Raw genomic sequence first — 16,896 nt, 5'->3', positions numbered from 1 at the left:
TTAGTTCTTTACAGTATATTTTTTATCCTGTTATTCTAATTCTTGAGTTTAACTGTAGGAATATGATTTTATTTTCATATTCACATTCACGAGATAAGTGAATGACAAAGTAGACATCTAAAAAGCAATTATACTTTCTAAATAAATTAATTTCGTTTCACAGTGTCAAACTATGGAAGATTTCGAAACTGCAAATTCAATACTAAGTTTGAAGTAGTACAGATAATTACTGGATGCAATAGATTATTAAGGGAAAATGGAACCTATTCATCGGATGCAAAATTCATATCAAAAAGCCATTACTGTCTATCTCTTACTATTCCCGTTCTCTGGCGATAAAAGATGAAACTTGAAATCGTTAATTTGAACCACTTCCGGTTTGAATACTGAGTTAACGAAAGATATGGAAAATATTCTTGGGACACTGAATCCATTGCAAGAAAACCGAATTTTGATATCCTTAACTGTTTTTGGCCTCTGTCAATGTTGCGGGTTGTAATGTTATGTTTTCTTGAGTCCTTGAATCAATCGTAAGAGACAATGTATCGCTATGTGTTACCGTTTTCATTCTGTGGCGACAAACGTTGAAACGATATGGTTACTTTGTGCCATTTCTGGTTTGAATAGAAAGCTACCGAAGTAGATGGAACCTGTTTTTGAGACCATGAATTGATTCTAAAGCTGCATGTCAATAACTCTTATTCTTTTTGCTCTGTGGAAATCAATGTTGAAACTGAAAGTTCTAGTAAACTTAAACCACTTTTGGTATTAGTAGGGTGTTATAAACAGTTATGATATGTTGTCTTGAGACGTTGAATAGCTCGTATGAAAGTCTTTCTCGCTATCTTTTACCATTTCTGTTCTATGGCGATAAACGTTGAAACTGGAAATGGCTAGTTTGAACCACTTACTGTTTAAATAGAGGGTTAGAGGAGGAGATGACACCAATTCTTGGGACGGTAAATCTGCATTTTCACATCTTTTACAATTTTTATTCTACAGAAATAAGTATCGATGCAGGAAGTAATAGTAAATTTAAGCTACTTTCGGTTTTGGTAAAGTATTGTGGATGGTCAAGGTATGTTGTCTTGAGACGCTGAATCATTTTTAAAAAATTCAGCTTTCGCTGTGTGTTACCATTTTCGTTCTATGGAGACAAACGTTGAAACCAGAAATGGCTAATTTGAACCACTTCTGGTTTAAGTATAGATTTATGATGGAAATGGAATCCGTTCTTGGAATGCTGCATCGATTTCAAAAAGTCGCTTCTCGATATCACTTACGGTTTTTGCTCTGATACCAGTCGACAGACGGATGGACAAAACCGTTCTGGAAACCTTCCAACACTTATGCATAGCATATTATAAGAGTCTAAAAATTACAAAAATGAAACTTAAGAATTCTAACTGTTTTATACGGATAAAGACAAAAAAAATTCTGTGTTCATGAAACCATCACACAGAAAGTGCAGGATATCCTACATTATTATTAGCCCTTAACAGAAGAAAACGCTTAACGTTAGCTACGTATAAAAATCAATAGATTTCATTAAGCTTAGGAAAATGTTGAGTGAGTGAGTTGGATGGGTGAGTTGAAATCCTGATGCGTAGTTTTCGGAAGCATCGATAAAAACTAGTTTCTATTTGGTGTAAACATAAAGATGTATGCTGTACGATAAGCTGAGAATGACTCTCGAGTGTCCACAAATCAAACTTTTTGCAATGACACTAGCAAAATGACAGTATACAGTATGGTGAATGAGATATTGCAGAAAAATATGATCTACTTTTAAACACTAATTTTTTTTTACTATATTATCCAGAGATATAAGTCATATAAGAGAGAGGGTCAGAAATTAAAGGCCGATATTTCTGGAGTTTCATTTGTTATAGAGGAATGAAGAGTGTGCAGTAATTTTAACTCATGGATTTGGCAACTGTGCAGAGTTTCAGCCACTCGCCACCTACGGTACTAGTTGTAGGTAAACACAAACGGCGACTCGTGAGGAAAACTGGTCTCGCGAAGAAGTCCGCTGAGATATTATTCTATTTCTGTAGGCGAAACATGTAACAGGGGATGAAATTTACCGGGAGCTGGTAGAGATTTACGGAGAGACTGTAATGCTGCGTTAGTATGTCGTGGAATGGTATCGAAAGTTTGCGGCTGGTAGAGAAAACGTTACTTACGAGGAGCGCTATTTCGCTGGGAAATAATGAACCACTCTAACTACAACCAGGATCTCATTTCAAGAGACTTCCATCTGTTTCCGCATTTGAAGGTGTATCTCGGAGGTCGTCGCTTCGCTTTAGACAAGGAAGTGAAACACATCGTGACAACGTGGCTGAAAACGCAAGACAGGATTTTTTTACCAGGAGGGAATCTTCAAACTCATCCCACGATGTGATAAGTGCAACAGATATGGAGACTATGTCGAAAAATAACCTAATGTATGTAGTATCTGTTGATTGTATTGGTTGTATGAAATAATATGTACACGTTTCAGTGCAGGCTTTGTAACCTTACTTTTTGATCACTCCTCGTATAATCGGTAAGCATTGACGTGGACATAATTTCATGCTTGAAGGTGAATTATTATGCATAATTTTAAAATTAAAATCGTGACAAATCATTTTTTATGAAGTAAACATGTATATCGTTCGATATCAATTTAGTGATAGCTTTTATTCTGCTAGAATAAGGCTCTTTCTGATTAATTTGTGTAGTATACAAGAAAATTACGAACCGTTAAGTAGAAAATTATATGTTTAATATTTCTCACATGCAACGTGTAAAAATGAGTTTAACGACGTCCGTCTAAGAAAACAATAAATAAAATCGAGTTTAACTACGTTTGTCCGCAAACTACTCCTAGACCGATTGACCGATTTTGATGGTTTTTGGTACATGAGTTGGCTCTGGCCCATTTAGGTTTATATAGTGTTAATTTGATTTAAAGTGCATATTCTTAGTGTGGTAAAGGGGAGGGGTTCCATAACTTATTTGCTAACAATACAGTCTCTCACGTGTCCATCAAATTAGAAAGAATAAACTTGGTACACAAACTCCTTATTAAAAGTAAGTAAACACATTTTCCCACATTGTTGAAAATCGTAATTTTAAAAGAGAGGGGCCTTTCTTTCTTTATACCTATATATAGATAGAAATAAATAATTGTGAATATATTCTAACGATGTTTGTCCGTAAAACTCTACTACACTGACGAACTAATTTTGATGTGTTTTGGTACAGAATTAATCCTGGCCTAATTTTTTATTTGTTTTCATCCTATTTTCGTCATGTAAACAGGGCCGGCTCATCCATATAGACAATCTAGGCGACCGCCTAGGCGGAAACATTTAGGAGCGGAATGGCAGGCATCTTTTTTTCTACATGACGTTTATCAACATTAGCCAAAACGTACGAGCGACAGTGTCCTACACATTTAGGAAGTTAATGAAAAGTGAGATCACTCAAGATCGATTAATACTCACCTACCAGTATATGGAGCGGGGGAACATCTATATGCCCATAGTACATTCCCATGTTCCACTTTTCGTTCTATGACTAAAGTAGATCTCCTGCATTATCTTAATATCCAGATTCCGAACGCTCGCAGAAATGTTACTGACCTAGTTTTTACATAAGGTATTCAGTGGAAATTTAAGGTCTGAAACCCTATTTCAAGAATTATCCCTTCACATTTCTACCCTGTAGCATCACATACCCACCTTTTCCGCTCTAGACTGTCGATAATCCAACGGTCCTTTCTTCACAGAGCACCAAATTTATATAACCAAATAACAACTGAAGTGGACATTTTTAAAGCTATTCGGTTTTTGACAGAATAACTACATAAATTCAAGGTGACTAAAATAAATTAAGAAACTTCAACTTCGCATTGTCTTTTCTTATTATTTTTTTTCCTATTGTTAATACATGTTTATGTTTCTCTGTGTAAATTACACTAGTTATGCTATGTCTGAATATTTGTTGAAATAAATAAATGAGATAAAAAACAATTATTCAGCTTGGTAACTATACGAAGAGAATGAGCATCTACGAAGAATCAGAAGTGATGATAAAAGACATACTCATTTCATTAACTGGGAAAAAATATATAAAATGAATTGATCCAATTGTTAGCTAGTGCCATAAATAGAGAGAACTTGTCCTCAGTTTAAAAAAATGTTTTTATCATATTAGACTGGCCCAGACGCTAGTCACACAAAACAAATGGCTATCATCGTTAGATTCGTACAAATAATCTCTTCTTCTGAGGTAACGTCAAGAAACAAATCAGAATTTAAGCAAGTTCTGGTGAAAGAGCACTTTTTGGGATTTATACCCTTACAAGAAAATACTGGAGCGTCTATGACTGAGGTACTTCTTGAAAAGTTAAAAGGTATGTCACTTCCTGTTGAGAATATTCGAGGAAAAGGTTACGACTCTGGCAGTAATATTAAAGCAAAGGAAAGTGGTGTTCAGAAAAGGATTCTGGATATTAATCCACGTACATTCTATGTTCTATGTTGCTCTCATACTCTACAAATCATGGTCAATGACGCAGCTTCAGGCTGCTTGAAATAACCATCTTTCTGATGTGATCCAACGAATTTATTTGTTGTTTTCAGCATCAACACTTCGATGGGAGATTTTATGCCGTCACGTGCCATCTTTGACTATAAAACTCCTGAGTGATGCACAATAATCCAGTCGAATTGATGCACTTACATTTCTGCGTTATCAGTTGTCTAGGGTATATTATGCTTTGGAAAAAAATAGCTCAAGATACCTCTCTTACAGTCACCAGTGGCATTAGAATCAAGGCAGTGTCACTTGAGTTATATTAAAACCTCTCAGACGTCAAGTTTGTAGTTGCTCTTGTTACATGGCACAACATTTTGTTTCAAGTCAATTTAGCAAGTAACATACTGCAAGAAAAGAATTTGCTCTTGAAGGAGCAGTTAGTTACCTGGAAAGAACTGAAAGTGGAATAGAACAATTTTTTGAGAAAGAGAAGGTCCGCATTCGAAATCAAAAGACAATGTTTGACTATGAATCAATAGTTGAATTTGCATTTTATGTAGCTGACTCCGCAAAAAATTTCAAGATCCATTTTTATTTTGCTGTTTTAGACGGTTATGCAGTCGAAGAAAGATTTTCCCAATTAAATGATGTATGTGTTATCTTCGGATTTTTGTACAACATTCATGATCTTAAAACCAAAAGCAGAAAAGAAACTATTGTGTGAAAACTAGGAAGAGGCCTTAAGAGTTGAAAATAAAGAAGAAGGGGTGAAGGGATGTGATATTGACGCTTTAGGACTTCTTCTGACCTCAGAGGAATCTGTCATCATCTTAAGACTCAGTTTCTACCCGTGAAGAAGTCCTAAGCTACATTTACAACCATGGTCTTGAAAAAAGATTTAATAACGTATGTGTAGCTCTTCGTATTTTGTTCACGCTGCCAATGTCCGTGCTAGTTCAGAACGAAGTTTTTCCTAATTAAAATTTGTTAAAAGATATCTTGGTTCTACATTGTGCCAGAAAATACTAGTATGTATTTCTAGTAACAATTTCTATTGAAATTGAGTTAGCAAGACGAATAGATCCGACAGTCCTAGTGAAAGAGTTTGCAAGTATGATAACAAGGAAAGTACCGTTGAGGTTAGGAATGCTGTTGCACAATTTATCTCAAACAATGAGTGAGAAACTTACCTAAATATTAAAATGTACTATCATAAAATCACAAACTTCATGTTTTTTACACTGGCACTGGTGCAAACATAACTGATTTTTCTGTGATATAGATAGAATATAGATAAACTACTACAATCAAAAATAATATGTAAGTATAAACTTTCTATTACTAGTTGAGACTAATTATTAACGTATAAAATGTTCAAAACACAAAGCTGTTTATAGTATATCTCTTTAACTTTTGATTTCCTTAAATAGGTCAAATTTAAATTTTTGGACACATTGCGGTTAGTAATCACGTTTTCTATGGAATCCTTTTTGAAAGAACTACAACAATCTTTCGTTTTATATTTAGATTGGACATCGACATGGTTTACATTACAATAAAACTTTAATTTCCTTTTGCTCTGTGATTGTTTAGTAAAATTTCACTCCATGCTCCACAGCAATAAAAATGTTTTAAACAAATAATTGGCTTATACACTACTTTTAATACCATAAATAGAGAGAAGCATTGGGAGTAAGTTTTATTTTATTTAATGCTTAAACAATTGGTAACAATGTGAGGATGTGGTGAAAATTTCAAGGGTGACAAGACTTCACTTTAGTTTGGGTTTGGGCGAGAAGAAGATTATGGGGGCACAGACATGTTATTCGCCTAGGGTATAAAATATCCTAGAGTCGCCCCTGTATGTGAGAAGAAAGTGAGAGTGGGTGGAGACGGGATGATATAAACAATAATTAAATGTATTGCATTAATTAAAATTAACCTAACGATTCTTCAAAGTGTATCTATGCCACTGAGAAAAATCCATCAACCGGAGAGTAGTGTATTGTACAAATATACAAATAGTACGGACCATACATTATTCATACGCTACGTATTACGTCATGCCTTTGCTGGATGTCTGACATATAACAGTCTTCCTTATATTACATACGTATATGTATGTTACACATGTCAGCTATATATTACATACTTTCATCTATATGTCAGATCCTGACTGTCTATGTACAATTCTTTCGTTCATACGGAAAGTACATTTATTCGGAACTCTTATACGGCAAGTACGTATCAAATATATTTTTCGCCTTATAGTTTGCTGTACGTTAAGTCCAAAAACTACAGGATTTACACATATAATCTACGTTTTTACGTACGCCACATACATTTTTCCCTCAGTGTGATTGTGTAATTGTCTTGTCAAAATCATTAACACAATCTTCCACAGATGATAATTTTTATTGTATATCTTGTTTGGCAGGGGTGCCCACAAGGGGGGGGCTATGACGCAAAGTGCGTCATTGAAATATTTGGGTGGTTAAAAAATCTGTATAAATATGTTTGAGGGAGTGTAAAATTTAATCGAAAAGAAGATTTTTTTCATGGAAGAACACCTACGGGTAAACAATTGGGGGGGTGCGTCATGGACATAAGGGGGGGTGGGCACCACTGTGTTTGGTATACACATTCCACATGGAAAATCAAAGTATTTACTTGATGCACAACTACCGTTAATAAATAAGCTTAAAACTACTTACATTAATAAGGAAAACTTCGGCTCGGCTGTCCTGTCCTTTTGTCAACATACGGCCGGATTTTTTTTTTTTTTTTTTTAAATTTCTCTCTCGTCAACAACTTCTCTTCTTCTGCATATCATACTTCGATCTCTACATTGTGCTATACCACCCTGGAAATTTGACCCACAGACCAGAACTCATGTGGTTCGTGCCTAAATACGGTCTGTTAATCAGGGGCTCTATCATATTTGAAACACGCGCATTTGCACGGTGCGGAAAGTTTCGAATTGCGGCAAAATCTGTATAACTATATTACTTAAAATAAGTATTTCTTGTTGGAAATACACTTCATGATGATGGTAGTTAAATTTACTAAGCTGACCTATTTGAATACTACATTTATAAATCATGTTTAGGTCGCATTAGTTTAGGGTAACATGGACAGTTCTAAAGCAAATTATGAAACAAATCCCGGCATGAATGGCTTGATTGTTGTCAAATACAAGAACTCAATTCCTGAACAGTAGCGAACACCTTTTCCATTTAGTTAGTTATCATAGTTTTGATATGAAAACTAGTCTTGTTTTTGTCACTAACAAGTTACTTACCATTGAAAGTGGATACATTTTTTTTTTTTTAATTTTTAAGAGATGTAGAACAAAAATCAAGAAATAAAGATAAAAGAGCTAGTTGCACTGGAATTGCAAACTGATATATTGAGAAGCTCGATATTAAATTCTACAAAAGAATTACCATCTTTACTCGGCAGGTGTGCTTGCTGTATCTTTCACTAACATAATAGATTATTATTTAAAGCAAGAAAACAGACATAACGAGATTGTAGTGTTTAGGCCTTTCTGAGTGCGAGTGTTTTTCCCTCCCCTTTATTGTTCATGATGCGGTAGCATACTTAAAATTGTGGCCTTTAAGAATTGTTCTTTCGGGAGAAAGGAAGCGGCAAATGATGTAAGTGCACGGAGTGGCAAATTTTCTAGGTCGAATATATAATGAATGATTAGGTGACGCAATGTATGGATGTGTCTATATTTTTACGTAGTAAGTGTTGATAAATAGCGCCTGTTACACATCGCAATTGCAAGCATGTTCACTATACGGAAATTCTCAATGACAAAGAGCGTGATCTATGATCTTTCTCGTTAAACTTAGGACACAAACACTACGTGAGAAGCTTCTCACGCTGTCTTTGTTCTAACCCGTTCTCTTGTTCATGAAACTTCGTTAATATATAATGCATACAAGCTCGGATAAAGGGATACACTCTCTTGTACTTGTAACAAAGTGTGAATTTAGCATAGCCGACTTCCTTTTCTCTTTTTCTTCATTTCTTTTACATTATGTTTCAAATCTTGTTTGCAATGGAAAATGATATTTGATTTCAAACCTTGACCATCAATGAGTCTCTTATTGTATTTGATCGAGATGTTTGACTTCTCTTACTCGAGCTCACTATTTCTTATAGTGCTTTGATGCTTCTTTGTTGAATTAGCGTATCTCCTCTAGCAAAATACTATTCCAACTACATATTTGTTTAACTCAGTACCATCTGGACGTGAGATTACGTCTTTGCGGCCAATTGTTAGTTACAAGAGTAACAACTGAGAGTTGCAAACATATTTTTTTAAAGGAAAAATCAATTGAGAATAAACAAAAAATATTTTAATTACCCACATAGGAACTCACTTTCCTTTTTATATTTCCGAATACTTTCCTTGCAATAATAATTTAATTGTATACCTCGTCCACGCTTAGTGTGCGACTGTTCGAAGCGTTCGCAACGCGTTTTTTTATTGCTCATGCATACACTTGGAATACGCTGACCGTGCATTTAAATGTGGATGGCTAATCACAATGCGTAAACGAGAAAGCAATAAAAACGTCGGCGAGCGTATTTGGTGCGTTTCGGAACAATAGACCGCCTGCTGTTAGAAAAACGTTTAAAGAAAAGAAAAAAGGAAAAACGTGTTGCCAGGCGAGGGGATTTTAGCAACAACAGCTGCTTGGAAGATGCTTTGTGCAGAGCGTTGGAACTCTGCTATTATAGACCTGGCAAAAAGACCTGGAAACCCTGTCTGGCTCACAGTATGATTTATAACTCTGACGAAAATAAAATTTACCGAGTGCCTAGCTAGGTCACTTTCGCGGGATAACTCATCGGAAACTCATTCTTGAATCCATACACTTATGGTACTTAATCTTCCATACTACAATCAACTAATACTAGTACAAGAATAATAAAATGTTCTTACTATACAATAGTAAAACTAAGAATCTTAAATGCAGTTACAGGAAGTCGGCTTTGTCAGGATTTCTGAATCTATTTCGTATCGAGACAATCATTTATCATATCCTCTTACCAGCGACCGAAAGAAGTAAGTTCCAGCTTGTAAGCTTTATGATTATTACTGCCTGCCAGTGTTCGAAAGTTTCCTTAAGGAAATTTCCTTCAACTGACACAAAAGTTTCTCTTTTCTCATCAAATTTTCTACCTTTTGTTGCGTGTTCAATCCCTATGACAGAAGCTACAGTATGTGATAAGATTAATTTAGCTAGGCTATATTAAAGGAAATGTCAATCACATTTGTTTTCTTAATTTGCTTTTTGTTTCTATTTTTCTTTTTTCCTTCACATTTTTTTTTTTTTTTACGAAAATGCACTCAAATACACAGAGCTAACAATGAGTGCAAATGATGCTAGGTTAAATACATACTATTCAATTGTATTGGTCTATTTCTAAGAACAAAAAAAAAAAAAAAAAAAAAATTAACGAGATCTATTGGTGAATCAGTCAATGCTAGAATTTCCCTGGATTTTCACGTTTTATCGAAAAAATCCCTTTTTTTCTTTTTGGTAAATTTACGAAAGAAATGCCCCGAGATTAGGGAAAATTCGCTCAAACTACGGACACTGCTGCTTATCTACTTATGAAGCCTTCTGAAGGCACACCATGCTCAGTATTCACACCAGCTTTAATTTTAAATTGTGCTTAAATATTAATTTTTTGCTGAATGTCTATTTCTTTTGTATTTCAATACATAGTTATTCACCAGTTTCATTTCTCTCTTATTTCAGTTCTTTCTTAAAGCATTCTTTACTTGTTATACAAGGTGTTTCAAAACAACGCAGACAACATTTGGGAGGTAATTCCTAACACGAAGATAAGACAAAAAGTATAATCCAACCTGGGTGGGAAAATGCTTCCTTTCGGAGTTATAGGCTGCCGAAAACATGAAAAATTGAACTTTAAAGATTCACAGCTCCAAAACTATGAGATCTACAGTAGTCAGGTCAAGAGTTCTCTTAAGAACTAATACGTGCACTATCCAAAATGCTTGTTTCAGAATCCTAAGGTACTCACGCAGGATTTTTCGCAGAGAAAGTTTGACTACGGGCAATATAACTTGAAGTACTCACTAACTACCTCTATAAAATTGTTGCGGAAGTACCGCAAGATTCTGAAGTATTGATATTTGAATAGGGCACATACTATTTGCTAAGTGAAATCTTGACTCGACTATGGTAGGTAGGCCTACCATAGTATTAGAGCATAGTATTAGTGTGGACCTTTAAAGTTCATTTTTCTTGTTTTCGGCAGCCTGTATCTCCGAAATAAAGCATTTGTGGACCCAGTTTGGTCTATACTTTTTGTCTTATCTTGGTATCAGGAATCACCACCAAAACGTTGTCGGTGTTGTTTTAAAACATCTTGTATATTCTTTGATGTTGTTTGGGACTATTTGTGTATTTAATAGTGTGTGTGCCTTTGACTGGCATTAGTGTTCAAGTTACTTAACGTTTTTTATTGTTTGTGAACAGGGGGAGTATGTGAGGTATGGAAATGCAGTGTTTTGGTGGACCATATTTCATGGTCGAAGTTCATACAATATAGTTTGAGCAATTAGCCATCGCTGTTACAAGCAGTTACAACTAAAAAGACCTCAAATATGTTTATTCTCGTGTACTATTTTTGTGTGCAAACTGAACTTGTAATCAATTAAATACAGTGAATTTATATTTGGTTGCATTCATGTGCTATACGAATCAAGCCTTTACAGTCCTCTACTCTAAACATTGTTTTTAGCATTGTCATTGTACTTTAGTGAAATTACAAATATATACATTCATATTGTACATTTGTCCTCCGGGCCGATGAGTGCAAAGATTGCTGAGAAATGTTCTGTGCTGTTGTGAAGAGAAACGTGTTTGTGTCGGCTTATATGTGGTGCTATAACGTACTTTGAACAATAATCAGGTTGTTGTGTAGGCGGACACCTGTCGTATCCATAATCAGGCCTCTGGAATCCATTTCGTAGGTAAAAAAGAATAACACAGCATTTGCAGATCAGTAGTTTTTTATTCTTCATGTTTTTGCGTAGCATTTAATCATCACTGAATTTCACCCGCTTATTTAAGGTAAAGATCTGCATACAGAGGCCAGTTAACCAGAATAAACACCTTTGTTCAGGCTTTTGATCCAAAGGAAGGCAAGATCGAAGAAATACGTGCACACTTAAAACATCTAAATAGCGTCTGGTCAAAGTTGCAGGAGGTGCAAGATACTTTTGAAATTGATCAAATCGAATCCGAAGCAGAAGCAGAAAACGTTGGTGCAGAGATTGAAAATGTGAATTTTTCTTTAGAGAGTAAAATGCAAGCACTTGTTTCAAAGAATGGAAATATAGAATCAGCTGTTAATAATAGCACTAGCAGTAGCGAACATGTTAAATTACCGGTTATACTGTTGCCTCTATTTGACGGGAACTGTAAACATTGGTTATCATACAAGAACACTTTTAGACCTCTTATTCACGAGAACAAAGACATTTCAACAGTGCAGAAGTTTCAGTACCTCCTAACTTCTCTTAAGGGCGAAGCGTTAAACCTAATTGAAAATTTGCCAATTATCGAAACGAATTATTCAGCAGCATGGCAATTACTTGTTGATAGATTTTCACATAGAAAATAATTGCTTCTTCTTGCATTCATGAAATACTACATCAAGCCAGTGTATAAAGAAAATGTAAGTGAACTTCGTGCTTTTATAAACACAGCTACTAGCAATATAAATGCGCTACAAGCACTTGAACCAAACGTAAACCTCGCAAACGTAATTTTGACCCAACACTTTGTATCATGGGAGCTTCAATAAACAAATTCTGATTTTCTTGCTTTATCAGAATTCTTTTCGTTTGTAGAGAAACATTGTCAGGTGCTTGAGAACATGAAAACTAGTATTGATGGTGTGAAGCAGGATAATAGCATACAGAACAAGCAAACAAAAAGAATTCAGTCATCAAAGACTTATTTATCAACATTTTCAAATGCATGTGAATTTTGTAATAGCCGGCATCTCTTATATTCTTGTTAGTGTTTTGTGAATGCAGGACATAGTCAAAAATTAGAGTGCATTCGTAAAAATAAATTATGCATGAATTGTTTGAAAGGTAATCATTTTTGGAAGAATTGGAAATCGAGGGAAGTAAAAATTGTTCCAAAAAGCACAATACATTATTGCATGTAGACATAACAAAGGACAAATCAGTGAGGTTACCAAGTGTAAGAGTGCCACGGTGCAAGAGCGTAGTAACAACTCAGATTCCAGTGAAAATTTAGGGCAAGTGTCATATTGTGCATTAAAGGCTAGACCTAACGCAAGATTGTTGTAATCTACTGCAATAGTAAAAGTAAGGGATAACAAGGGAAATTTGGTTCCTTGTCGCGCGCTTCTAGACAGTGCTAATCAGACCAATTTCGTAACAGAGAATTTGGTGCTACAATTGAACATCAAACGGTACAGACAGTATACTCCAATTCAAGGTATAAATCAAGCAATATCTAATATAAAATACTCTGTAGATAGTTGTGTCCATTCATGTATGGCATTTTCATTGAATATAAGTTGTTCAGTTCTCCCTCACGTTAATATAAACTATCGGAAGAAAGAATTAATAATGACGATTGGAACATTCCCAAGGACACTGTTCTAGCAGATCCTACGTTTACTACGCTTGGAGACATAGATATTCTTTTGAGTGCGGAAGTATTCTACATAATTATGAAGTCAGGGCACAAAACATGGCCAGGTGATTTTCCCGTGTTTCAGGAGACAGAATTGGGATGGATCGTGGCAGGACGCATTACACAAGAACGTGACCCCCATATTCCGTTAACAACATGTTTTGTTAAGACAAGTATAGATCTACAGCAACAACTACAAAAATTCTGGGAACTACAAGAAATTACTGTTACACCTGGTCAAGCGAAGAGCTTGCGTGTGACTGACATTTCGTTTAGAATACAACAAGAGATCATACAGGGCGTTTCATTGTACGATTGCCTTTGCTTGAAGACCTAAGGCCTTAGGTAATTTTTATCAGCAGACATTGGTTATATTAAAGCAATTGGAACAAACATTTGATCAACACCCGAACTTTGAAGCTAAATATACGGAATTCATGCAAGAATATGAAGATCTTGGTCACATGCTAAGGATAGATGAGCCTAAAAAGGAGGACGTCAGCGTTGCATACTGTTAGCCATATCATGCAAAAAAGGAGGACGTCAGCGTTGCATACTGTTTGCCATATCATGCAGTTTTTAAGCCCACAAGCTCTACAACGAAGCTCCGTGTAGCATTTGATGCTCTAGCAAAATCTGACAGCGGGAAAGGCCTCGACGACATTCTCTTAATTAGTCCTACAATACAGCAAGATTTGTTTTCTATCATTTTGCGCTTTAGAACTCATTCTGTAGTATTCACAGCAACTATCGCTAAGATGTATCGCATGGTAAATGTTCATTCAGAAGACACGCCACTACAACGTATATTATCAAGGAGATCTAGAAATTAACCGATTTAAGTTTTTGAGTTGAAAACACTAACGTATGGTATGGTATGTGCTTCATTTGTGGCCACAAGGTGCTTATAGCAATTACCAGACAAAGAAGAGCATAATTACCTTGTAGCAGCAGAAATATTACGTCGAGATTGCTACGTTGACGATCTCTGTAGTGGTATAAGGAACATACAGCAAGCTCTAGAAGTCCAGAAGTAGTTGATAGAGTTACTGGGAAAGGTAGGCTTTACACTTAGAAAATGACGTTCGAATGATCCAAGATATTGGAATCCACCTCGCCACAGCTTCGAGAAATGCAGCGTCCAATCCAGTTCCATGAAATCCAAGGCGTCAACGCATTGGGATTGTCATGGCCTCCAGACAAGGACATATTTCTCGTTGAAAGCAAGACGTGAACAATGAAGGTTCAAGAGTGCATTACTAAACGCTAGATTGCTTCAATCATTGCCACTATAATCGATCTGTTAGGAATAATTTCACCAGTTGCCATTTCATACAAAATATTTTTGTAAGAATTGTAGCTGATAAAGATTCAATGGGACGACAATATACCAAATTAATTAGCAAAGAAATCGACTCAACTGTACATGCAACTTCCGTTAATTAATCAGATAAATTTCGATAGATATGTACTCGTTGAAGGAGACATAGCGGAAATCAGATCCATGGTTTCTCAGATGCATATCAAAGGGCGTATGGAGCTTGTATTTATATGCGATCGATCAATTAACAAGGAGAAATATCAGTTAAGTTATTATTGCTAAATCACGTGTGGCCCCAGTCAAGAAAACCACTCTCCCACGTCTGGAGTTTTGCGCAAGAGTTGTTTTGACAAAATTAGTTCACAAGATTTAACCAATTTTAAAATTGTACATAGCGTCCATCTTTGGACCGACACCCAAATCGTGTTAGCATGGCTAGCTTCTCCGTGCAACAAATGGAAACCTTTCGTGGTAAACAGAATAACTCAAATTCAAGACTTAACTGACGTTTGCTGTTGGAAACATGTGACTTCTTCAGACAATCCTGGAGACTTGATTTCAAGAGGAATAGATGCAGTTTCCATAAAGGACAATTCATTATGTTGGCACGGTCCACAATGGCTTTCTAGTTTAGAATCTAATTGGTCAGTCACAAGTAAGCATTGATTGCAACCAAACCAAGTTCCAGAGAGTAAGGGAGCCATAACATTGACAGTCACTATGGACAATTGGTGTAATGAAATCGTAACAAGATTCTCAAACTTCTTAAGGTTAGAACAATATCATATTGTAGACGTTTTGTTCATAAGTCGAACACAAGCAAAACAAACTAACAGAAGGTCTTTCCGTACAAGAACTCGTCACAGCGCTCCATATTTGTATCAAATTGACACAATAAATTGGATTTTACAGCGAATTACAGCATCTTCGTGATGGAAACATTACTCCGCCAAGAAGTAAATTGAACAATTTACATCCATTTTTAGATAGTAAAGGTATCATCCGAATTGGAGGAAGATTGGAGAATAGACAACTTCCGTTTGACGCCAAACATCGAATAGTTCTGCCTTCAAATCAATACTTAACAAAATTTATAGTTGAAGCAGAGCACTTAAGATTATTTCATGCTGGACCCCAACTATTAATATCATCACTATGCCAGAAATATTGGATCATCAGTTTCAAACAGGTAGTAAAACAAGTGATCCATCATTTTTTGACATGTTTCAAGTTAAAGACCAGTGGTTCAAAACAACTTATGGAATAGTTGCCAGCAGCTCGTGTGCAGCAAGCCAGACCATTCCTAAACGTAGGCGTGGACTAAGCTGGAGCGCTTTATATAAAATCAGGAGCAGTTAGAAATAGATCTGTACGTAAGGCATATGTTGCATTATTTGTTTGTCTATCCACCAAGGCAATACATCTGGAATTGGTAACAGATCTTAGTGCGCAGTCATTCATAGCAGCTTTACGCAGATTCATAGCCAGACGAGGAAGATGTCTCAAAATATATAGCGACAATGACACAAATTTCGTTGGAGCCAACAACGAATTGAAAGAATTGTATCAGCTGTTTTCGTCAGATCATTTTAGTTCTCAAGTTCATGATTTTACATCGACCGAAGGAATTCAGTGGCACTGCATACCACCAAGTTCGCCACATTTTGGAGGACTATTGGAAGCCGGTATAAAATCAATGAAATGCCGGTATGCAACATTACTCACAGAGATTGAGGCCTGTTTCAACTCTCGACCACTTACAGTGCTATCAAATGAGCCTAACGACATTAGTGTTCTCACAGCTGGACATTTCTTAATTGGCGAAACACTTACTGTTTTACCAGAGCCTAACCTCATCAATATACCAGACAACCGTTTATCTCGTTGGCAGAAGATAAAACAATTAAAACAACACATTTGGAAAAGATGGACTCGAGATTATTTACATGGTCTTCAACAACGCTCTAAGACAACTTCACCGCAACACAATTTCAAGGTCGGAGATGTAGCTTTGTTGATTGAAGACAACGTTCCTGCATTGCAGTAGAAATTGGGCATCATTGAAGAAGTGTTCCAGGAAAGGATTTCTTAGTTCATGTAGTGACGGTTCGTACTACAACTGGAACATACAAACGTTCGATCAAGAAACTAGTTGCATTGCCACATAACAAGGACTAGAACTATAACGAGGACTTGCATTTGTGTAATATAAAATAATTACAGACATAATTTTGTGTTAGTATTTCGTTTTTGATATATATCATTTTGTTGTATTTGATCAGACTTTATCTGACGAACAGAGAGGGAGTATATTTGGGA

At 35.8% G+C, this 16,896-nt stretch overlaps 1 protein-coding gene across 1 annotated transcript in view; it reads left to right on the top strand.

The window, feature by feature from the left end:
• The window catches only part of LOC145665220 (uncharacterized), a 41,982-nt gene extending 25,358 nt beyond the window's left edge, over nt 1-16,624 (top strand). The window contains exon 2 of the mRNA XM_081732505.1: nt 15,992-16,624. Within this exon, the coding sequence (XP_081588631.1) occupies nt 15,992-16,624 (633 nt within the window). The remainder of the gene's footprint in view (nt 1-15,991) is intronic.
• Nucleotides 16,625-16,896: the final 272 nt, after the last annotated feature.

The sequence above is a fragment of the Thermobia domestica genome, chromosome 11, assembly GCF_964235325.1.
Source record: "Thermobia domestica chromosome 11, izTheDome1.hap1.1, whole genome shotgun sequence".
NCBI lineage: Eukaryota > Metazoa > Arthropoda > Insecta > Zygentoma > Lepismatidae > Thermobia > Thermobia domestica.
The sequence above is the reverse complement of the archived record's forward strand: the minus strand, read 5'-3'. Positions and strand labels throughout refer to the sequence as shown.